Genomic DNA, 24,330 nt, shown 5'->3' with positions numbered 1-24,330 from the left:
TTTATATTTATAAGCTCATAATCATAGAAATATTTGTTCTTTTCACTCGCATAAATATTGTATGCACAATCTATCATCGATGTACTGCATGTAATACTCAATCCCTGTTTCATAGCTTATGTCTAAGAAGTTTGACTAGTTATGCATTGATTCTATACAATAAATAGATATACCTTATTTTTATTCATACTACTATCCAAATATCGCAATATAATATTAAAATCCATATTTAGTACCTTTTAGTTATGAACATAAGTAGGATAAATTAGAAATTGGAAGATATATTTGTATGAAAAGCTTGCAATCATTTATAATATTATTTCATTGTAATAATGTAATTTTCTGCTTTCCTTGAAACAATTTTTTTCCAATAATTATTAGAAAAGAAGCTTAATATTTTTTTCTAATTGAAGTTATAATAAACGATGAGATTATCATGCAATCTACAAAATTTTAAAGGAAATATTTTTATATTTGTTGGTCAATCGTTTTTAAAAATTGCAGAATTATTTATATAATTATGATATGGTAAAAAAATGCTTAATTATGTTTCTTCTTTTATAAAATAAAGGCACCATGTTCAGCCAAACATCTAGTTTGTTTTTAAAAGTATGTATCTTCGTATGTTTGAAAGTCGATTAAAATAAAGTTTGTTTTTTCTCATACTGAACTGAAATTTCTAAGTATTCATTCATTGCATGATAAGCCACGCATAAAATCATATTATCTGATTATAGGTGAAAAAATTCGCTTTACATATAAAATAGTAACTACCAATACTTATAAGAAAATGTCCATAAAACTTGGCAAGTATTAACATCATTATTTTATACATAATATTATACAGGATACATTATAATGCACTTAGTGTGTATAGTAATGTTCTTCATGAATGTTGCAGTAAGAGAATATCTTTCAAAATTTCAGCACTTCCTAATATTCGTGAAGTAGTAAAAAAAAATATATTAGCTGAAAATAAACATCCCGGAAATTCAATTATTTTGTTTTTTCTTTTTTCTTCAAAAGATGAAAAATAATCAATGAAAAATGAGGTAATTTATATAAATTAATTTTTAAAAACTTGTAACTGAATGTTTTTATTTATAGAATTAAAACTTGACCTATAATTTGCAAAGCGAAATACATGTAACGTAAGTAATAAAATTCAACTAATGGAAATTTTATAAGAATTATTAATTAAATTAATAGAAATATTATTGTCTATCTCATCCAGCTATATATATATTGAATAATACTAAAGATGGATGGATATAAAGTTTTATCATTAGTTATGTCATACAACATATTGCAGACAACAATTTTCACTTAATTTATTTAAAATATTTATGAACTTTGAGTATAAGGCCAAATAAAAAAATATCGTAATAAAAAGGAATGTAATAAAACAAATCATTAAAGTAATAGCTTTTTAACTTTTGTTATAAACATGAATAATACCAATTATATTTATATACTATATACTGATTATTTTTTCTTTTATATAATTTTCGATACTCATTAAATAATTTGGAAAAGATACATATGCAAAAATTTATTGTAAATTAAGGCAATGTTGCTAACTAAAATAAGATATATTGAGTTTCGAAATTTAAAAAAAAAAAATTAACATAGTACTGAAGAAATTGTGTAATTTCTTGTTATATTATAATAATTGAAATAGAATTAAATTTACTTAAAAAAGGATAAAATGTTATTAATGCAAAGCTGTATAAAAACAAAGATCTATTAATTTAAAAACCAATCATATTTAAAATTTTCAAGCACTTTACGAATAATAATGTTGATTACTTAATAAATAGTAAGCATTATTTTTGTACTTATATACCCTCTTGTATGTATATGCTAAGTCAATATGTCATTTATAATAACAAACACGATCTTGAAAAGCAGTATATGAAAGCAGTATCTATACTTCTTATTTGATGAAAATAAAAATCATACTACATACATAAAATATTTGGAATTGTTCATTTATCTTAATTTATCTTAATTTATCTCTTCAAAATAATACGTAAACAAGCAAAATATAACATCAATTTCAAAATACTCACTTATACCTATTATTCTATTATACAGCAAAAAGACACTTGTGTGTCGACAAATACAAAACATATATTTACTGACATTTATCTTAATTATAATTTCAAATAATTTAAATGCATAGAATGCTTGAAGACACCAATAGTGCCTATTCATTACACTTTGTAGTTATCCATAGTTCAACAGACATGTACTTCTTACAAGCCAAGTTATTGATATATATATATATGTATATATATATATTGGATAGGACCCAAATCTATATATATATAAAATATATATACATATAGATTTGATACCACATTCTATTCTTTTAGTAAATTAAAACGATCGCGTTGCTCTGTTTCATCTACACTTATCAGCATTTTGTACTATTCGTTTAAATATACCAAGAGAATGTGAATGGGTTTTAATAGATATCTTTCAACAAAATCGTGATGCTCGATGTACAATTAATAAATCGCATTAAAAAATATGCATATTAGGACATATCTAAAACATGTATGTATGTTTATACTATCTTAATTATCTAATTTACTTCTCTTCCTGTAGGAATATTTTGACAACACCATCGACAGGGCGGATTTCGTGAATCATAGAAGATTATTCAAAAAACTGTGCACAGAGAACTTCATTCATGTAACAATCTACTTTTCCACCATTTTTTATTTCCATGCACTTTCCTTTCATAGCTTGAAGTTTACCTAATTGAACTTGATTGATTCAGTTTTCTTTGAATAAAAATAAATTAAAAGCAACTTGTTTTAACCAATCATTTGAGTGCTGACAACGTTTTTCTGCTGTTATACTAAAAATGCGAAGAGCGCGATCGCGTACTCAATGATTAAACATTTTTCAATATAACAGATCATGTCAGTTATTCAAAAATTATTGATTTTCAAGATCTGATATATTATTCATAAACCAGACTTATTCTTTGCCTCAAAATATTCATGAATATGAATAAACATAAAAACCAACATATATAGCTTTTTTTATCATAAGCTATTTTTTTACTTCACACATTGTATGTTCATATTTTCTAAAGAAAACTGGATCGAACAAGTTTTGCGTATGCTAAAAGGACATGATAAATTCATGGTCCCATTCATTTAGTGTTTCGACTAGATTTTGTAAATTAACAAACTAAACATTTTCCTTTAATAATAAGTTAAACTTGTCATTATAATTATATAAGACAAGATTTTGTTTCTCATTATTTCTTTACATTATGTATTCCTATATCACTTATTGTTAATAAATTTACTTAAATTGTATACAATATGAATATTATGCAAAAATCTTAGTTGTCTGACATTCTGTTAAATTATGATTTATTCTTATATAAAATAATTCGCGGGACTAGTGTGTCTTAATAGGCCTGCATGCTTTCGTGCTAAATACTTCAAAATCTTTATCTTTTATGAGATTATAAGATTATGACGTTTATTTTAACTAAAATTGCACGCCATGATTTCAAATATAATCTCTTTTTATCTTCTATCTTTTTACTCACGAACTTAAGAGCGTAGGCACGCAGTTAGCTCAACTTAATACGTTTAGGTTGACTTGTATTAGATGTATCTGAAAGAAATTATAATTATTCAAAAGTTTATATAATTATACTCATAAAATTTCAAAAAATAATCAAATATATTAAAACTTACCGCCATTAGATGTTGCTCCAAAATTATTAATTATTGGACAATTCTGACTTTTCTGCAATAAATTTAATCGCATTTATTTCAAGAGAAATAATATTGAGTATTTATAAATCTATTAGCTTTTCTTTTCGTTATTTTTTACACTTACATCTCCCATTACTGCAATAGGTGTTGTTCCAGTAGCTATAGCAACTTGATGTTCAATTAAATAAAACATATATTCATCATATAACAACCTAATAAGATGAAAAGAACCAAAGCTGGCAGCGCTTCTAAGAGTGAGATCACGAATAACCATTGAGCTATAGAAAGACCATTTGAGTAAAAACTGACGTGCAGCTTTAGCAAAAGTAGGTTTTTCTTCAAAAGGTTTGAGTACTTGCGTTACAACACTTTTTAGCCAAATAGCCCAATCTTCTAATGAATTTTGCTGTTGTAGTGTCACTTTAAAATCTGCCTCCAAACGTTGCACCATACCATAATCACATTGACATACCCAAGATGCCTGATTAAAAAAAAATATTTAATATTCTTAAGATAATAAGATATAGAAAGTATTATAAAATAAAAAATATTACATAATACACAATATTTACCTGTTCCTGTACATTATGAAAATCAACTCGATTAAGATCAGCCAACATTTGATTTATTTGACTAGAATTTTGGAGTACTGCTCGTGCAGCTTGAGCAAGATGGTTCAATGATGTATATCGCCTTAATGTTTGAGCAAAAGCAGAGACAGCTGTTAACTGAAAAATTACTTATTTTAATGATTTATAAGTTATATATTAACTGTGTTCATTGGATAATTTTTAAAAAATTAAGAAGAAAATAATAATAAATATTAGTATCTTTTCTAATACCTTAATTTGGGTCATTTCTTCAGGACAATCAGCCATGGCAGAAATTAACCATGATTCTAATCCTTTTGCAAAATTTCGAATAGACTGCGTTAGTGAACCTTCACAAAACAAAATAATTGTTAATATGAAATAATAAACATAATCATAAATATAATAGAAAAAAAACGTTTTATGTAACATACTTGGTATTGGTCTTAGTACATTTGGCATTAGTACTTCCACTAAGTTTTGATAAAATGTATAATCTACTTTCCTGATAAAATCTTGGACTTCAGAGCATTTACATATTTGATATAATTTGGTCCTGTAAAGTAAGAGAGTTTGTTATTGTACAGACATTTCCATGAATTGTATAGATATATTATGAATTATTTTTTTTATTATATTATATTTTTTTTTATTATATTATATAATTTTTTTATTATATTTCATTTGATGTTTTCTTTAAAATTATGTTTCCTTACTTTGATAAATATTTTTCTTCTTCACATTCATCACCATTATTATTATCCTGACTACGCCAAAATTCTCTCCAAAGACTTTCAACAGTTGCAAATTCAAAATTTAGAACAGCATCTAAAAATGCCTCACAATGTTCTCTGTATATGCTACGAAAAGTATCTATATCTTCCAATGTACAGTCTTCAGGTAAAGAGGAACCATGTCCAACAAGTATTTCTGGAAATTCAGGTATTGCACCACTTGCTTCACCAAGATACTGATGATATTGTGGTGGAGAGGTATTAGAAGAAATGTTTGTATTTGAATGTGTATTGCTTTCATATGCTTGATCTGGCTTCTGATTTACAAATTTAAATCGTTTAGTTTGAGAATTTGTAGTTTGTTGTTGACGGGATGTACCATCTTCATTCAGCATGACCAAAGGAGAGCTAGGTTTAACACGAATTCCGTAGTAGTGATATTTAGAGTTCCCTCTAAGAATATTCATAAAAAAATGTTATATTACAATACATATATTTATGTTATTCATAAAACAAAGATATTTTTCAAATATTCCTCACCGTGTACCTAACCGTCTTGTTCGTAAGCCCAAGAACACAGATCTTATCAGTTTTCCAAAACTTGCAGCATTTACTGGATCTAGTTTGTTTTCAGAACAATGGCGTAAGTAATGATTATAAAGTGTAGACCTTGGAAGAGAGACACCATCTGCAGTTTCATAATTCTCCAACAACCAATGTACCTGTTATTTGTAAATATTTAGTATATAAAATATAAAGAATACATGTACAGTACATTTGAAAGCTACAAAAATGTTCAAATCTATGACAATAGAAAACAACGATACATTATATAAAAATGCAAATAATCTAAAGTTTATTTGACTTTTTAATAGTACAATAAAAATGTAAAATTATTAGTATGAAGCAAAAGCACCCTTTATACAGCAATAGCAAATACATGCTTGAAATAACATCATTATACATAAGAAAGCTAAGAATTAGGGATCAATAGAGCTTACTGTGGCTTGGGAGACCCTAGTGGCATGCGTCATATTTGCTGCTGCAGCTGCTGCTTCTTCCACGGTAACAGCAGCACTTCCTGAATTACCAGTGATCAAGTATGCCCCGCCACCCCCGCTAACCACAGCCTCCTATCAAACAACCCAACATTCTGATTGCTTGATAAATGCCCAAATTAATAGATATATAGTCCAGAATAAAATTATAGCTTAATATTTTTGTTGATTCCTGAATACACATGTATACATATGTATATTTTGCATATATTATGTATTATATATCTCATTGTACGTAAACATACCAAAGGTCACTTTTATGGAAAGAAATGTAAACAAAAGCTAAAATCGATGGGACAATATGATAACACATTTGAGACTTTTGTGAATTTCAAATTCTTCTTCAATTGTTCCTCAGCTGTCTAAGATAGCAAAAGATTCCTAAGTAGTGTTTATTTTAATTTAATAAAAAATGGGTAGAAGAAAAGCATTACATAAAAGTGAGAAAGAGACAGAATTATTACATTATTTTAATCTAACACAAATATTTTATATCCAAAATTAATAGAAGTCGTAAAATATACGACTTATTGAAAAATTCAGAAAATTATAGAAAGAAGAGTCAACTTGTCGACCACGAGCGTTAATAATACGTGAAAGGTGAGTCATTTTGCGAGTAACTTCTAATTGCAAGAGAACAGCAATGAAAATTGCTAGAAAATCAGATTTTGTGACTACGAAATAGAACGTGTAACGTGCTTTACAATAGTGCAACCATTTGAAGTATAGAAAATTGAAAAATCGCCTTCCTTTAATATCCCAGCATAGAGAGAAGTATATGGAATTTGCAAACATGCATATCCACTGGAAGAAATATTGGAGACAAGTAATCTTCAATGATGAAAAAAGTTCAATTTGGCCAAATGAGTTGGCACTCATATTATTATGATCTAAGGAAAGATCAATGCATTTTAAATCGTTGGGAAATGTGAAGACGGAGTGTAATGGTATAGGCTGAAATTGAATACCACGGAAAGTCTTCATTTCGAGTCAGATGAACAGTCAGAAATACATAAATCTAATGGATAGATAATTACAAAATATGCTGCTCGAATTACGAAAAAGAATTGGATTTTCCAACAAGATTGGCTTTGTAGATTTCCAGATCTGAACATAATAGAAAATGTCTCAAATATGCTATCATATTGTCCCATCGATTTTAGCTTTTGTTTACATTTCTTTTCATAAAAGTGACCTTTGGTATGTTTACGTATAATGAGATATATAATACACAATGATATACAATACAAACAGATATACAATGCAAAATGAACATATGTATGCATATGTATTTAGAAATTGACAAAAATATTGAGTAGGCTATCATTTTATCCTGAACTGTATTAATTTTATCTAAAATTCTATACTTTTCATAAATCAAATATGTGAACATATTTAAAGGTATAATATTTATACTACAATGTTAGATAACATTTTTTTTATAACAAATATTTAAAAATGACTCATCTTACTGTATGTTTATTTTTAAAATTATTAACAATACTTGTGCAATAGGTATATATTTATGATAAAATCAATTATAAAAAGATATATTTTGTATCAAATGTCTAATCAATGAGTACTTGTTGATTTTTACAAAATATTGTTTGTACCCTGCAATCATGCAGAGTATAGATCCACATGCTTCTAAAAATATGATACAGATATTTTTTAAGTAGCAATAATCATTCAGAATTTCATAAAATTTATTTAGTTAACAAGAAAAAATAAAAGCAATTAAAAAAGATAAATATTGACATGCAATAATAAAAATCTTACCGCATTTTCAGTTTGTGGACTAGCTCGAGCAGCAGCAGCTGCAGCAGATATGAGTGTATGTGTTGTTGGATCACTATCTACAACACTTTGCTGGATTAAGTAAGTGCCATTGCCTTGAGATAATAATTGTCCAGTAGTAGTATTTGATCCTTGTGCTGTGACCTAAATATATAATTTTTTTAAATATTCTTAATACTTAATAAATAAATTTTTAAAAAAGGAAATATAATAAAATATTAACCTGTGCATATGTTACTGGTGTTGAGGCTGGAGTATAATATTGACTTGAGGCAGGTGTATACATTGCACCAGCCTCTCCTACGGCATATACTGGATATGTCCTATAAAAATATAACAAAATAAAATATCGCGCAAGAGCAAAGCAACTATGAAAATATATTTCAATTATTACATCTGACTATTCGCCGGTATATACGTAGAACCATCCCCCTCAACATATTGAACATAGGTTGGATGGGACACTGATTCGGACCCCACTGCTTCTGCTTCTCCAGATACTGAAACAAATACCATTTTTACATTGTAAGAACAATCTAGTTAGTTTCCTATTACTACTAAGTATAGCGTTTCTGTATAGATTTGTAGAATGTATGTATATATTATATATATATATATATATATATATATATATATATATATATAAAATAATCATTATAGCACCATGTAATTCTTACTATACATAATATTAAGTGAAACCTATTTGCAAAAATAAACAAATGAATCAAAAACTTCAAAACAATATATTATTTATTAGTATAAAAATATTGTAAACCAGGGTAAAAGGCATGGTGATTATATCTGCCCTCACCTACTGTCGTTGTGAGGGATGCGTAGGATGGTGAATCACTGGTGTCTAATGTGGTCAGAGTAGAACAGAAGGCATGTTTTTCAGCAGCATGGAAAGGGCCAAATGTCTACTCAAATTCTATATCTTTTCAAATTAATCCATCTACTTTTTAGCATGCATTATTATGACCAATCCTTTGTTATACATTTAAATTTATTAAATCTCTATGACATAATTAAATCATATCCATATTGTAAACTTTTCTCTGATGGTACCAAATTGTAGCAATACCAAATCAATTTATAAGATTATATATCAAAGATATAAAAAAGGAATGTCAATATGCTCTTAAATTATAACACATGCTAAATGAAAGATATTGTATCCTATAAGTACCTGTAACTGTTATATAATGAGGAGAACCACTGACAATAGTGCCAGCAGATGTAGATGCAGTGTCACTATCAACAAATGTATGCTGACCAGAATGAGTAGTATTGACCACTACTTGTGCTGTAACATGTGCTGAGGTACCTGTTGAGCCATTGGAAGAATCTGCAGCTGTTTCAAGTGGATCCTGAACCAACAACTAAAGTATTATTTATAGTATGCATGTTCTCAAGACCACCTGGTTTTATTTATTAGATTTATTTGGATATAAGAATCAAAATGTTTTGAAAATGGCACATTATCATTAACAATTGATACAATTCAAGTATATGAAGTATTATTATCCAATGTTAAAATAATTATTACTAATATTTTACTTTGTAAACATGTTTTCTATCAAACATAATGATTTTCATTTTTTAAAAGTAGGAAGTTATAATTAATACTTAAAATTTGTGGTAATATAGAATAATAAAGATATATTATATACCTGTATGGGCTGTAAATTACTTGGACTTGAAGGATCAGGACTGGTAACTACAGTGATAAGCTGTTGGCCTCTGGTAGATTGAGTTTGAGCTACATTAGCACCACCACTGGAACTGGAAGTAGTCACAACAACAACGCTTGATTTAGGCTCCACCCCCACTGCAGTAGAGCTACCCCCACTGCCATTAGCTCCGGTGGATGCTGTGAGGGCATACTGGGCTCCTGTTGTAGTCATGGCAATTGATGCTAGACCTCCCTCTGCACCCACCGTATCACCACCACCTCCCTGCTTCTGAAGAGATGAATCTATGATATCAACATACATATGTTCCCTTTTAAATGTCAATAATATCTAATTTACTTGATACAAAAACGTTTAAAATGATCTACCACTCTTTCATATCAATTCTAATTATATGGTAACAATATACAAAAAACAGTATTTAACTTTATACTTGTAATATTCCATTTGAGTCATTCATAGTGTAATATAAATTTTCTAAAGAATAATGCACATTAAAAAAATTAATAAATAATTTAAAAGATATTAAGCATATTGTTGCCATTTAAAAACTTGTTCATATTATTTGAAAGAGTTTATAATTTAACTGTTCGTTAAAAGTCCAGAAATGTTGAAAATATGACAACAACACGATAAACAATATATTAAATGTAAATATAAACTTATGCTCCTTCATCATTAATATCATAAATAAATACGTATGTGTATATGTAATGAAAGATACCTTTTATATAGGGAGAATGTTTAATAGAGACAACCATACACGAATTCATCATTCTAACCTATGCGATATAACAATCATTCGCAATATCTTTCGTTTTTTTATGTGTGTATCCCCGATAATCCTAAGATCAAAGGGAAGCCCTGAAAAGCTTGCAATATGAACAGGACACGTCATTTCTATTATAACGTGCACACGGTAAAATGTATCGGTAACGCGTACCTGTTGGGGGAGCAGGTACCAAACACAAAGTATCAAGGGGAAGAAAATAGAGGGAGTGGAAATAAAATGCACTGTACGCGTGACTGAACAGACGATCTATGTGAAAGGTATTGAATCTATCAGAGGAAAAATTTACATCATGGAAATAATTAGGGAGCATTATCCTGATAGATTTCATTCTTCGTTTATTCCAACATAGATTAAAAGTAATAGATATTAAATACATCTTATATGCAAAAAAGTTTTTCAATGAAACATTATAAACTTTTCTATTAGTTAAATAATATAATAACATATTTTTTTTGTTAATCAATGTTTTATTAAAAGTAAAATTACTTTATTAACTATAGATTAATCAAATCTATATCATTCATGTATTGCATTCTATTATGAAAAAGTATTATTAAGAGTTCTCAAATAATATAACTATATTTTATATTCCAATGAATTTAATGGTATGATTAGTGATCCCTTTTTAATTAGAACGTCTTCAAATTTTTTATCTACAAAACTATATAATAAATTTATTAATGCATAAGTTGTAAGAGAATGTAATAAAACAATTTTTCTTTGAATTTATCTATATCAATATAATAATTTCTAGGATTAATAGCAAAAAAGAAGATGGATTTTCTTTAATCTTATATTAAAAAAAGGTCATAATGTAATATGGTAATATATTACATTTTAATTTTACATATACAATTCATTAAAAAAAATTATTTATATTAAGTCTTTTTAATATTTATACTGTTATACATAAATAAATTTATATTAGATTATAAATAAAATTTCAGAAATATTAAGATTTAAGTCTTGTAATCGACAAGACGAGTACAAACGTAAATCCGCAAAAGCATGTTTTGTCGGCATTTACAGAAACTGCGAAATATTATATGACGATTTGAAAATATTGTGTTTAGAAGAACAGGAAGCATAGAGCACCGACTTTATCTTTCATTTTGCTCACCTGTCTTCATGAATGGCGTGAACTTTCAACCACAACGCCCGGACGCACTTGCGCGACCGAACGTATCCTATTGCGTATTCGAAATGGTTTTTTTGCGAGGAAGGAAAACCGTACCTGTCGTTCCACAGAACTGCACAGACGGTGAAGGCACCAAAGAGGAGAAAAAATCGGAGTAACACACTCCGACAAAATTTGTATATTTGTTGTCTGATGGTTGGAGTGTCGGTTGTCTGCTGCTGTGGTCGCCTTGGCTACGGCATCACTGACCGCGTCATGACCAGGAGCGTAACTGGCGTTTTCTTTCTCCTTCGTCTTTTTCTTTTTGATATTTTTTAAACACCATCCTTTCAGAAAGAAATTATAATTAAGGAAGTTTGCATTTTTCTGTCAATTAATCTTGTTATATTATATAATATAAATTTACCTTAAAACTTTACATTACATATAATATTATATTAAATAATTACGCTAGCAAGTAAATTAGTAATTAATATATAAATTCCTTGACAAATATGCAGCTTACCTTATCATATATTTTCTTCAATTTCTATTATAATTATAATAATATCCATTTTTGAAGATAAGTGATTACTTTACTCTCTATATATTTAATCTTCGTTTGATAACATTTAAATAGGGTTCTTAGTATCTCTTAAGCCGATAGTGAGATAACTGCACGCATGCTCAGTTCTTATCGCGCTAGTCGATCGAGGAGTTGCTCGATTTTACTTGAACCCGTCAAACCTACAACCTAAAATCTAGTTTTGTTCCTTTTTATTTTTGCATATAACACATATTGTTATCTCCATTAACGAAATACGATATTAAGATAATTTCTATGAAGAGAATTTTTAATCCTTCGAACTACATGTTCATGTATGCTTACACGTTGCAAAAATAATCTCTTTTCTGTATGCAACAGATATATATATATATATTTAATAATAATTGATTTATCCTATAGAAAAATTACAAAAATACGAAATACTCCTTTTGATAATGAAATTAATGTCAGTTTATTTCCAAAATTATTACATTATTGCAAAAAATGTACTACAAAAAATAATTTTTACAATTTACTAAAAAGTATAATAATACAATATAATAATATAATTAATTTGTATAGTTTAATTTTAAATATTTATTTATGAATTTGATTAAATACTAAGACTGCTTTTATTATATTGTAGATCTTCATACGTACGATTCTGAATACTCGATGTAATCGATCATTATCGAGACTTCGAGCGCTATCTAGGGGCGCCGAATGTCTGAACAGCAACTAGTTATTCTATTTTGTATCTAAGTGTATGTAATATTGCATACTTTCAGGTGTTCCGTCGAATATATGAAGAAAACTTTCAATCTAGGGGAAATCAATAAAAGAAAAGATTTTTTCACAATGTATATATATATGGCATGTGCATTATGTGCATATAGCATATATACATATATACATATATATATAAATATAGTATTTGAGTATCAATAATAAATATATTGGCGTATTGTGTATATATAATAATACATAATAAAATGTCGATAACGAAAACTTTGCAGATGGCATTATCCTTCTAATAATGAGAAGCGGTAAGAAGATAAAGATATAGAGTAAGAGAATCTTGAAACAAAAAATAACTTTTCTTCTCTCTCTCTCTCTCTCTTTCTCTCTCTCTCTCGATCTTCTTTTATAACCTTTGGCTTGAATGTGTATATATGTATATGTATACATGTGTATGTATGTATATGTGTAAAAATATACATATATACATTCAAAGAACTCTCCAATAGTATAAGCTATTGATGTGAGTTGGCTGTTTGTGATCTAGCTTGACAATACCTGGTATCGAATATTGTTTTTTCCAATTATTCAAAATGATGACATCCGAAGAAAAAGTGGAAAATTTGTTAGAGGAGAAAATTAAGGAAGATACAGCTATTTTAGAAATAAGTACAGTGGAAATGGGTGGAGTTGTGAAGCAAGAAAGTCGCGATGGCGATTTTTTTTCTAATTGTAGCACTTCAATGGAAGACTCTGTGGTAAATTGTAACTTTAAAAATATTAAAAAACATTATATTGACTATTTAAAAAAAGAGTTAATATGTTTCTCATTGATTTTTTTTTAAAAGTATAAGCAATTTAAGATACAACTTAATATGAATAATATATATACTTGCTAATATAAATATAATAATATTGGTGAATGCAATCTCTTGAATTGTGTAAAATAATTGTATAAAATCTTTAAAAAATGTAAAAATTCATTTATAACTGATCTTTCAGATTGCATCTCCATCGGTTGATAGCTTTTCTACGATACCAGAACAAGATGTATCTGATTTTCAAATGGACTTAAAAGATTTAAAAGTAAAAGTAGATAATCCGCAAAAGCATCTTGAAACGTTGGAAACTTATATTACATTTCGTATAACTACTAGAGTAAGTTAAATAGTATTTTGAAAAATGTTTTTTATTTTAAAAAATATGATTTTAACTTTCTATAATTCTGTAAAAAGTAAAATAATACTATAGGTAAAATAAAATTATAAGATCATATTATAATATATCATAGGTTACACGCCCAGAATATGAAAATAATGAATATATAGTCTGCAGACGTTACAATGACTTCATTTGGTTACGTCAAAAATTAGTGGATTCTTATCCTACGCATATTATACCTGTAAGCTTTTATAATACAAATAACATTAATACATTGTCAATTATTGTATCTTATTATAGAAAGAACTAAATTCTGATATTATTTGTTATAGCCATTACCAGGAAAACATACATTATTGGCTCAATTAGATCGTTATTCCAAAGAATTTATTATAGCACGTATGAAACTATTACAAATATTCCTGAATAGGGTTATTAATCATCCTATTCTCAGTTATGACAAAAACTTACAAATTTTTTTGACAACTAAACCCGCAGTATGTAAACATAAATATGATATAAATATATTAAGAATTTTTAATATCATATTAGTGCTTCATACGTTATCTATATTTATACAGGAATTTCTTATTCATCGTAAAAGTCGAGGAAATATGCTTGTTAAAATGACAGATTCTTTGCAGAACATTACTAGTGTAAATATTATGAAACAGCATTTACCTGAGTTTGAACAAGTTCGTGATTATTGTACATCACTAAGCCAAAAATTATCTACTATAGATAGAATTCATCATCGTATACACAAGGAAAGGCAAGGTATGGACTAAAATGTAGATTAGTAATATTGTAATTGTAAAGATTATAAATTATTACTTTATTAATAACATTGATTTTCTATTGTTATTAATATACTAGATTATCTGCTTGAATTGCGTCAATTACATCCAATATTTACTTTATGGGCTACTTCAGAACCAGAGCTAGCTCCTATTTTGTTGGCAATTGCTAAAGCAATAGAATCCATTGCCATGGCTCAAAGAAAGCTTGTAGAGAATGTACCTAATGCAGAACGTGAATATATAACATATATAGATGCGGTTAAAAATGCTTTAAGCAGAAGAGATTCTATGCAAATTGAATATGAAATGATTATTGATGAAATAGCAAAAAGAAGAGTTGAGAAAGATCAGGTATTTGTCAATGCTATAAATGTTTATTTACATAATTAATAATATGTACATCGTATGTATATCATACGAACTTTAGTGTTATAATAATCTCATTATTGCTATTTATTAATGTAGTTACTGAATATTGCAAGTGGCATATCCTCAACACAAAGTTGGAGTGGATCACTTTGGAAAGCAGAAACCCGTGATGAGAAATTGGAAAAATTAGGACAAGTGATTCCACGTTTAGAAAAACAAGTAGAGTTACTTCAAGATCGTGTTGGTTGTGCTAATGAAAATTTACGTAGTGATATTCAAAGGTGGAATACTGAAAAACAAGCAGATTTGAAAAGTATGTTAATCACAATGGCAGACCATCAAATACAGCATTATCAACAGTGCATGAATGCATGGGAGGAAGTCCTTGTTGCTCTTAAACTTGATGGAATAGGTTCTGATATCACTGTAGGAGTACCTATTAAAATACCTGTATAAATTCATGATAAATCATATATTGTCATTTCAAGTATTAAAAAATGTCTACAAATATTAAAATAAGAATTTATCATAATTTATAAAAAAAGATAATCTCACTGTAGTTATATTTCTATATTTATTAGTTCCAGTATTATTGCTCTGGAATAATTTATTGTCCAATATAGCAATTTAAATTATATTTATGCGATAATTGACTTTACTAAATTTAAGTATATTATAAAGAAAGTATATATATGAAGCATATATTTGTTTATATATTTGTTTCAAAAGAATTTGAAAAACTGAAATCCGCCTTTAAAGATTATCGACCCGAGTATTACTTATAAATATAACTTAATGATTTAAATAAAATTCTGAAAAAATAATTTTTTATAATAGTATTTTTATATTGGCTTGATCGTAACATTTTATATTTGATTAGACTTTATTGCAGATGCTATTTTCAATATATTATTACTGTTATCATTTAATGTATCACAATCGAAAAGGGTCAAGTATATATTTCATTATACGTTTTGCGGAAATAAAATTTTATTTATAATAAATTATAACAATCGAAAGACGGCACAGTATTCATTCATTCATTTGTTTAAATATTTATCGGTTATTAGTAAAATCTCGAGAATTATTCGAAATTATTTTTTTGTAATATTAGATATCTTATTAAATTATGTAAGTAAAATGAAATATATCACATTATTTTTACATAATAATAAATAATCTTTAATGGCGGGCTTCACTTCTTTTTAACTATTTTTTAATTAAAAAAGTAAAAAGAAGCATACATTATATATTTTCACCTCTTAAATATTTCCAAAAAATACATACTTAATATATTTAAGTTACAAAAAATCTTGTTAGTCATTTCGAATATGTTTCCTTGTTGATTAATTGTGATAATTATATTTATTGCTAGTACACATCTTTTTTGTACATATATGTAGTCCATTTCAATAAAAATATACAAACAAATGAAAGAGAAAGAAAAAGGAGTAAATAAGAAAAAATAAAAGCTGCAGATAAGCAAGCTATACCTATCAAAACTAAGTTATAAACTTGAAATAACTTTGTAATAGGTAAACTTACAAACAATAAAAATGTAAAATATTCTGAAAGACAAATGTTTGCGTACTATTAGTAATAAAAATATACAATTCTGGTAATTCTGATTGCAATATTACTTTGGGACCAAATATTATCTAAAGATTACTTTTTCATTTTTCTCTTAATTTAAACAACATACAATATATTTATTAATAGTCAAATTAATTATTTAGTTATCGAAGTTATATATCTGAAACATAGGTAATTTATAGCATGGACTTTAAATACAATTTACAAATTGGTGCAAATGTTCGTAAACTTCGTTGTCTTATTACATAAATTCTTATTTTATACTAATTAAGTTGTGGATAAATCACACAACAGCATAAATTTATATACTAGTCTCACAAAGTAAATAGATGATATCTATACAATTTATAATATTACACTTACTGTTAATTATGCTTATATAACAAATAATTCCTCTTTTGAGAGAATATTTATAGTAATTTATATGTAGTAAGTTTCCATACAGTTATAATATTATGTACGTTACCTTAGTAAATATAGAAATCACAAGTTTACATTAATAAATAAATTATTGTTTGCAGCATGTTGTTACTTGATATTTTTTCATTCTATTAATGGATAATTCGGTATTGGAGTAATGTAAAATTCGACCAGATTATCTAAATCATTGAGCCTTGTTATAGATTCACCTGCAATTTATTTAATACATTTTTTTTTTCATGAGTTATTAATCATTAATGTCTATAAAATTACTAACCAGCTAAAGCCATTTCATTATGAAGGAAGCGAACAGTATGAGCATATGGCTGCTGAATCTTTTCTCTTAATTGTGGTGCTAATCGTCTCGTCGGATTCCATAATGAACCAGAACGAAAATTTGGTGTTTGAATAGGATTGTTTTTTAAGGAATCCAATCTTACTTCTTCCATTGGTAATACATCCGTTATTCTATATTCACTTGAATCTATATTCCATGTAAATTTACATCCAACTTCATATTGTTTTCTTTCTTGGGTGCTGAAAATGTTTATATATTAGCAAAATAATCGAAACGAAGAAATCAGCATAGAAAATGATAAATGGACCTACCATTGTGTTTGATTACATAATTCACTAGCTTGGATTTTCATGATAAGTAAACAAATTATATCACCACTAAGGGCACAGATATCAATTATTTCAATGTCATAATCACTACAATGCCAGTATTTCTTATTGAATCGTGCACAAATCCAATCTGCAATGTGATGAGAAAATGTCTCAATATCAAAACTTAACTGGTTTATAGACACGTAAGGTACTGCCTGAAAATGTATTATTTTCATAATTGTAGACAGTTGTGTAATGTTTTAATACTTTTTATCTAAATACAATTTTACCAATTTTTCTGCTTTACTGTTGCTGATCATTTGCATTTGTACATATCCAGAGCCATGAACATGCATTGGAAGTACACATTGATAACTGACATATCCTCCAGTTTCTTCATCTACGAAAATTAAATATTTAAACAATTATTTTATACTATAAAATCGCTCATTTTGATATACCTTCAACATCAGTAATAACAGATATCATTTCATCATCCAGTTCTATATAACTTCTTCTAAAATGTGCAGTACACTTTATAGAAGGATATTGTAAATTAATTTTAGGAACCAATGGTGAATTTGAACAGAATTTCCCAAATCGGTCCCTCTGTACACTTCCATTTGTTAATTGATTTTGATTCAGTGGACGTAATACATTTTTCTCATCTGTTATATAAAATATACGGATTAGTTAATACATCACATTAATAATTAAAAATGATAAAGTAATAATACATCAATTTACTTGTTTCAACAGGTGATAAATCATTACATAAAATATCTTGAGGTGTATTGAATTCATCAGTCTCACTTTGATCAGAATCTACCCAATGCCGTTTACCATTAGACAATACAGGTGACATTGTTGGAGAGGAAGATATTTGATGTATGGAACAGGCACGATGCTTGAATTGGTCACGTATGTGTTTAAAAGGAACTATATTTTCTGCATCTTCTATCTCATCACAAAACTCATATTTTTTATCTGCGAGTCTGCGCTTTCTGAATGAACTTAACTTTTCACAAGTTTCTTGTGCTTCATCAGTAAATTCATATGCTTTTTCTGCTTCAAGAATAAGTTTGTGCGTAGCTCTTGTCCTGGATTGTGTTGAATTAATAATTGGAGGAGGAGAGTGCATGTTTGTTTGTTTACGCGAAGTGGGATGATGAAGAAATCTTGTTGTGGGAGGTGACATCAAACGGGAAGAATGTGATGAAGATGGACTTATAGAAATGGAATGAAGCGGAGAATTTATAGAAGTTACATTGTTATCTTGTGAAGCACCAGGTTGTGGAGAATTAGCTCGTTGATTACGTATATTCTTTGATACTCCTGTACTTTTATGACTAGATTCCGAATTACGCGTTCTTAGAATATCCGAAGGTGGTGTAAAAATAGGCGATGACCACGCCATAGCTCTGAGATCAGGAGGAAGCCTTTGGGGTGTTGATCTTGGAGAACACGATGGATGCTTCACTAAAGTAATTAGGTCACTACCAATATTAAGTTCTTGAGACATGTCTTCACAAAAGTCCTGCAAGATTTTATCCCTAACCGATATAGCTTGTTGTTCAATGCGAGATACAGGACTTTGATTTTGACACTTACATTCAATGGTATCTGAACACTCACATAATTTAATACTTAAAGCATCAGTAGATTTACTTATATCACAGACACAGTTGCTTTGATTACTGCTTGAGGTATTTAATGGTAATTCACGCCCTAATCTATCATCTAACTTACTCAACTCATCTATAAACTCATGATCAATAGCAGGCTCCAGTCGAGGAGACTTATTGATTGAACACTCTAAAGTACCTACTTTGTCATGGGAATTTCCATAAGATTCTGTCTTTGAAAAATCTATCTCTTCAATATCACTCATCTCTAGTGGCACAGTATCTGGAACTACAGTGTCTTGTTTATCAAATGTCTTCTGATTTTTGTGCTTTGGAATGTCCAAATCTACCCTAAGCACATGTAAAAAATTTCCTGTATTAACCACTACATAATTCCAATAATTTAAACACACAGAAGCTCGAAATCTTGGGTATGGTGACATAACTTCGTAAGTTGTGTGAACAGTGAGTCCATGTTGCAAACAGTTACAGCGTACACATCCATCCCAATTTTCAGCTAAGTCTATAAACATATAAAAGCATATTTATAATATATATCTAGAACAATATGAAAGGCAATTTCTTACCTTCTCCTTCTTCTTCATATGACGCAGCAACTTTTAAACAATCTCTACAGTTATCAAGAGAAGGTACTGTAGTTATTGTTAAGTATGCTCTATCCGTTGGTTGTAGATGCAACCAATGTTGGCTAGAAATATATTAATCTCTATATATTGTATATATAAAAAAAAACAGTATACAAAGAAATATAAATTAATACTTACCAAAGACCATGTATTACTAGTTTATTTCGTTCCATTGGCCATTGCGATATTACTATACTAAGCTCTCTATAAATAGTATAATTTCCAAAAAGTGTAACTTCTGCCACTTTACGAGCTACACGATTTGGCGTAAATGCCCACCAATGTAACAAATATTTATACAAAGAAGTATTATCACTAACATCCAACATATATGTATATGTTAACAAAAATTGACCGCACTGTGTCAATCCCATAACAATATGCCTTAAATAAAGTGAATCTTTATTACTTATATTTTATAATTATACATCAAAATTATGTTAAATTAAATATATACCCTGCTTCGAGAGCTGATTTTGGGATGACATGCAAAAGAGGCAAGTGTCTCCAAGAGGGTACAGTTGCGAACAGTCTTTCTTCAGAAGCATAGCTATGCAATGACAAACAACCTCTGATCTATAAGAAAATATATTGAGATATTTGTCTTTTATGTATTCCTGAGAAGGAAATATCGCACATATCATATATATACTTTATAGTTTGAAAAAATAAACTTCAAATACAAACATACAAAGTTCAATGTCACTCAAAAAAATGTACAAATTAAAATTAATTTATATTTCATTTACATTTTAATTAAAGAATATTTGATAATTTGAAGTTAGATTTGTCAAGTAAAGAGTCATGACAAGATTTTCATATCTGTCAATCATAGTAATGTACTAAAAATTTAAAGGTTAAGATACCTACTTCTCTTACAAATAATTTTTGCAAGAAATGTCTTTTACTTCGACGATGAGATGAACAAGGTTTTTGACCGACGATAACGTATTCTGATTTTTCGGACATAATATCAGAGAAACATTCAATACAACAATCTGAGGTAGTGTCGGAAGACCATGCGTCCGCCATTTTTAAATAACCTTTATCAACGTTGTGCGCAAGTTTCGAAAGATAAGTTTTCTTGTATCAATGCACATCTGAATACTTGTATTTTTTGTGCCCTAAGTAAGAGAATACTTTTTTATAATTATTACTTAAGTTTATCATTTATTGCATAACTAATGGAATTATTTAACTTTTTTGATTTATATTTTACACCAGAGAGCGCATATCAGCGTTGGAGAATGTTTAATCTAATTTACAATTAAAGATTACAAATGAAATATTCAATTATCAATTGCCATTAACGATTAAAGTTTTACTTACACCAATGTTAATCATATGATACGATTAAATTAATAATTTAACCATTAGTTCGATTAATGATTAACAATTGAAGTCTTAATCGTTGTAAAATTATTGTTTTTTCTTATATATTTTTGTCGTTTTCTTATCACCATTCAAAAATTGAGCAAAACGATAAACGAAATGAAAATAATTCTACAAAATGGATAATCAATGATTCTGCTTTGTAATTATACATAAAATAAAACGATTCAATGATTACAAAGTGTCTGTAGAGTAGTTCGTCAATGATTCACAGAGTATCTACGAAGAGATTTGTCAATGATTAATTTTACCATTGACGAATTACTCCATAGCACTTCATGAATCATTGACGAACTAATCTAATAAAATTACTCTCATTTCGCATCAATTGATAATTGGATATCTCAATTTTAATTCTTAGTTATAAATTGAATGAAATATAACACTACTAGTATATATTAATTACAATATTACCAATAGTTTCTATAGATTTATACTAGTGGACATGATACTTTTAATGTCAGTTTGCATGATTAAAATTCATGTGTGCATATACCCCACATCATGGTACTTGCTGGAATTTGCTAAGATGTATATATATGTATATGTATAATATATATGGTTGGTACATAATGTCATTTTAATTTTTATATGAATAATATATTTATCAGAACATATATATATATATATATATTTGTTATGATTTGTAGATTACAATATAGTAATCCATAAATATTTATCTATTCTGCATTTGCATGCAGATATACAAACATAATAAAAAAAACCATAGAGATAAGATATATTAAGATTATTGCTTATGATATGAATAAATAATTAATTTTTAAAAACAAATATTTATAATCATGGATATAACAATACACGATAGACTTAATGCTTTGCAACAAATTAGTCAACGAAAATTTATTGAAATATTAGATATAATTCCTGGTACAAAAGATTTAATAATAGAACAGAAACTTATAAAAATACTTGATAGCTTTATAGGAGTCACCACACTCAAGTGAGTTACATACATTAATTTTATTATATTTATTTATTAATAATAAATTATTCTTATGTTACTTTATATATATATATAGACGATATGAAGTTGACAAAATATATAAGTTGGAGCAAGGATTAAAACTGTCAAATAGTCAACGTATATTTCTAGTGTCTAGTAATTTAACTTCTTGTAAAAGAGTACTGGATCAAATTCAATCAGAAATATCTCATATTACATCCCATGTACAGGTCTGTCATCATTTATTAGTTGTACCATTTATTCCTACTGTATTGCATACATTAATAGAAGAAGAAGGTCAGTTTTTTATTATATATTATAGTTAAAAAGTTACTGTCTACATTATTTATATTGTGGTATTTGTTTAGGACTCAGTGGATTAATTACAATATATCCATTAAGTTATGAGTTAATACGATTAGATGGAAATGTTTTATCATTTGAAAATTCATTATTTACGGACTTATATTATTATAAAGATGGGACTCTTCTACCTGCAATGGCACGTAATTTGTGGTCATTATATCTTGTGCTTGGTTCACCCAAACTTATATTGTCTTTTGGAAAATATAGTCAACAAATTTTAAAATTTATTGAATCCATAAAACAGTCTGTAAAATCTTGTAAAACGGAAAATGAAATTGGTGCTTTTATTTTAATGGATAGAAGTTACGATAAAGTTACTACACTGTTGACACCAGTAACATACTCAAGTTTATTAAATGAAGTTTTTGACATAAATGTGGGTGTGATATATACTGGTAAAACACAAAGAAAGTTAGATCCTGATAAAGACCAAATATATGGAGAAGTTCGTGATATACCCTGTAGTAATGTCTTCCCAATATTACATGAAAAAACCAAATCACTCAAATGTACTTTTTCTATTTAACATCTATTAATCTTATGAATTCTATTATTTTCACGTCAATAATGATATCTACTATCTGTTTGATAATAGCTGAACAGGAGGCAATAGAAACAATGAAACTTGCTGAAATGGGACAATATATAACAACAAAATTACAAAAATCAAGAGATATGACACAACAATTAGTTTTTCATATATCAGCTTGTCGAACAATTGTAGATACATTAGGATCTGAGTTTCAAACGTTACAAAGCATTGAAAAATTGATACTTGAACGTAAAGGAAGGAAAGAGTGTTTGAACTATATTGAGAGAAATATAGGTAATAAATATAAAAGCTTTAATCCTGTATAATAAAATTAAAAGTATTTGTTCTTTTCTAGATGAAAATCCATTGAAATGTTTACGTCTTTTGTGTCTCTTATCCATTTGTAATGATGGCATTGTTTCTTCAGATTTACAATCCATACAGAAATTACACCTTCATGCTCATGGTTACAAAAATATTCCATTATTTTATAAATTGCAGAACGTTGGTTTATTGAAAATCAAAACAGAAAGTGGTATTAATAGATTAACAGATCAAAGTAATGAATGGACTAGTAATGTACAACGTTTGAAACTTTTACCAAATAATACAAAACATATTGAATCAAAAGGTTCTACATGTCCCAGTTATGTTTTTCATAATGCTTATATACCACTTATAGTTAGTATTATGTTTGTTGTTTAAATATTTCAAATAATAAGACTTAAAAAATTACAGTAATTAATTTCTCCTCTTCAGGCACAAATTTTAAATATTGTCGTCAATCAAGAAAAAGAAAGCAAAAATTTTGATGAAATATTGAAGTTACCAGATTGTGTTATGAATGGTCAGCGTGGTATACTGTCACCAAAAATAATTGTAATTTGTATTATTGGAGGTATCTCTAATGCAGAAATAGCTGCATGTAGACTTATAGAAAAATCGTTGGGTATTAAACTTGTTCTCGTAAGTGATAGTATAATAACTGGCAATAAACTTATAGAAAAGATACAAGAAATATAAGATGATCATATAAAA

The 24,330-nt window shown here is 27.8% G+C and overlaps 4 protein-coding genes across 15 annotated transcripts; 2 read left to right on the top strand and 2 right to left on the bottom strand.

Annotated features, from left to right (window-relative positions):
- Positions 1–1,600: 1,600 nt before the first annotated feature.
- Rfx (regulatory transcription factor Rfx) lies at positions 1,601–12,372 on the bottom strand. 8 transcript variants are annotated; one of them, XM_085661632.1, is made up of 17 exons: positions 12,056–12,372; positions 11,647–11,876; positions 9,599–9,889; positions 9,115–9,307; positions 8,740–8,784; positions 8,323–8,428; positions 8,152–8,251; positions 7,911–8,072; positions 6,075–6,206; positions 5,614–5,795; positions 5,056–5,526; positions 4,774–4,895; positions 4,592–4,689; positions 4,322–4,477; positions 3,874–4,230; positions 3,729–3,780; positions 1,603–3,645 (listed from the first exon to the last, which is right to left on the bottom strand). In XM_085661632.1, exons 3-17 carry the CDS (start codon positions 9,830–9,832, stop codon positions 3,602–3,604), a joined length of 2,454 nt encoding a protein of 817 aa, XP_085517758.1. In that variant the 5' UTR covers positions 9,833–9,889; positions 11,647–11,876; positions 12,056–12,372; the 3' UTR covers positions 1,603–3,601. The 8 variants fall into 8 exon arrangements, with proteins under 8 accessions (XP_085517756.1, XP_035741089.1, XP_085517758.1 ...); XM_035885197.2 differs by having other exon boundaries at positions 9,599–9,903; positions 11,533–11,876; positions 12,056–12,371; XM_035885199.2 differs by having other exon boundaries at positions 9,599–9,903; positions 12,056–12,371.
- Positions 12,373–12,981: 609 nt separating this feature from the next.
- LOC118449959 (sorting nexin-30) lies at positions 12,982–16,409 on the top strand. Of its 2 annotated transcripts, XM_035885213.2 has the most exons (8): positions 12,982–13,122; positions 13,362–13,572; positions 13,817–13,972; positions 14,106–14,216; positions 14,308–14,472; positions 14,557–14,752; positions 14,852–15,126; positions 15,241–16,409. In XM_035885213.2, exons 2-8 carry the CDS (start codon positions 13,408–13,410, stop codon positions 15,598–15,600), a joined length of 1,428 nt encoding a protein of 475 aa, XP_035741106.1. In that variant the 5' UTR covers positions 12,982–13,122; positions 13,362–13,407; the 3' UTR covers positions 15,601–16,409. The 2 variants fall into 2 exon arrangements, with proteins under 2 accessions (XP_035741106.1, XP_085517760.1); XM_085661634.1 differs by lacking the exon at positions 12,982–13,122 and having other exon boundaries at positions 13,270–13,572.
- A 639-nt stretch (positions 16,410–17,048) lies between these two features.
- On the bottom strand, positions 17,049–21,493 carry LOC118449952 (uncharacterized). 2 transcript variants are annotated; one of them, XM_035885188.2, is made up of 11 exons: positions 21,368–21,493; positions 20,909–21,162; positions 20,496–20,614; positions 20,177–20,422; positions 19,979–20,100; positions 18,514–19,914; positions 18,228–18,434; positions 18,057–18,166; positions 17,767–17,981; positions 17,435–17,694; positions 17,049–17,366 (listed from the first exon to the last, which is right to left on the bottom strand). In XM_035885188.2, exons 2-11 carry the CDS (start codon positions 21,068–21,070, stop codon positions 17,281–17,283), a joined length of 2,928 nt encoding a protein of 975 aa, XP_035741081.1. In that variant the 5' UTR covers positions 21,071–21,162; positions 21,368–21,493; the 3' UTR covers positions 17,049–17,280. The 2 variants fall into 2 exon arrangements, 1 of the variants encoding a protein (XP_035741081.1); XR_004840530.2 differs by lacking the exon at positions 17,049–17,366 and having other exon boundaries at positions 17,554–17,694; positions 17,767–17,914.
- Positions 21,106–24,320, top strand: Vps33B (vacuolar protein sorting 33B). Of its 3 annotated transcripts, XM_035885207.2 has the most exons (8): positions 21,106–21,166; positions 21,851–21,991; positions 22,081–22,391; positions 22,471–22,691; positions 22,763–23,269; positions 23,356–23,586; positions 23,648–23,973; positions 24,052–24,320. In XM_035885207.2, the coding sequence occupies exons 3-8, from the start codon at positions 22,234–22,236 to the stop codon at positions 24,313–24,315; spliced, it is 1,707 nt and encodes a 568-aa protein (XP_035741100.1). In that variant the 5' UTR covers positions 21,106–21,166; positions 21,851–21,991; positions 22,081–22,233; the 3' UTR covers positions 24,316–24,320. The 3 variants fall into 3 exon arrangements, with proteins under 3 accessions (XP_035741100.1, XP_085517759.1, XP_035741099.1); XM_085661633.1 differs by lacking the exon at positions 21,106–21,166 and having other exon boundaries at positions 21,562–21,991; positions 23,720–23,973; XM_035885206.2 differs by lacking the exon at positions 21,106–21,166 and having other exon boundaries at positions 21,562–21,991.
- The last annotated feature ends 10 nt before the right edge of the window (positions 24,321–24,330 follow it).

The sequence above is a fragment of the Vespa mandarinia genome, chromosome 15 (assembly GCF_050613455.1).
Source record: "Vespa mandarinia isolate Hongniang chromosome 15, ASM5061345v1, whole genome shotgun sequence".
Lineage (NCBI taxonomy): Eukaryota > Metazoa > Arthropoda > Insecta > Hymenoptera > Vespidae > Vespa > Vespa mandarinia.
Note: the sequence above shows the minus strand (reverse complement) of the source record. Positions and strands in the feature narration are given on the sequence as shown.

What these genes read in the sequence shown, in the direction of transcription:
- Rfx (XM_085661630.1), bottom strand. Translation starts at nt 10,788, where the DNA reads ATGTATTTAATATCTATTACTTTTAATCTATGTTGGAATAAACGAAGA. An exon ending in GGTACCTGCTCCCCCAACAG is followed by an intron (nt 9,904 to 10,562) that starts GTACGCGTTACC and finishes TTGATATCATAG; the next exon opens with ATTCATCTCTTCAGAAGCAG. An exon ending in ACAAGACGGTTAGGTACACG is followed by an intron (nt 5,527 to 5,613) that starts GTGAGGAATATT and finishes GAATATTCTTAG; the next exon opens with AGGGAACTCTAAATATCACT.
- LOC118449959 (XM_035885213.2), top strand. Translation starts at nt 13,408, where the DNA reads ATGATGACATCCGAAGAAAAAGTGGAAAATTTGTTAGAGGAGAAAATT. An exon ending in ATCCTACGCATATTATACCT is followed by an intron (nt 14,217 to 14,307) that starts GTAAGCTTTTAT and finishes TATTTGTTATAG; the next exon opens with CCATTACCAGGAAAACATAC. An exon ending in TTTTGACAACTAAACCCGCA is followed by an intron (nt 14,473 to 14,556) that starts GTATGTAAACAT and finishes ATATTTATACAG; the next exon opens with GAATTTCTTATTCATCGTAA.
- LOC118449952 (XM_035885188.2), bottom strand. Translation starts at nt 21,070, where the DNA reads ATGGCGGACGCATGGTCTTCCGACACTACCTCAGATTGTTGTATTGAA. An exon ending in TTTATCACCTGTTGAAACAA is followed by an intron (nt 18,435 to 18,513) that starts GTAAATTGATGT and finishes TTTATATAACAG; the next exon opens with ATGAGAAAAATGTATTACGT. An exon ending in ACAGTAAAGCAGAAAAATTG is followed by an intron (nt 17,982 to 18,056) that starts GTAAAATTGTAT and finishes ATACATTTTCAG; the next exon opens with GCAGTACCTTACGTGTCTAT.
- Vps33B (XM_035885207.2), top strand. Translation starts at nt 22,234, where the DNA reads ATGGATATAACAATACACGATAGACTTAATGCTTTGCAACAAATTAGT. An exon ending in ATAGGAGTCACCACACTCAA is followed by an intron (nt 22,392 to 22,470) that starts GTGAGTTACATA and finishes ATATATATATAG; the next exon opens with ACGATATGAAGTTGACAAAA. An exon ending in TACATTAATAGAAGAAGAAG is followed by an intron (nt 22,692 to 22,762) that starts GTCAGTTTTTTA and finishes GTATTTGTTTAG; the next exon opens with GACTCAGTGGATTAATTACA.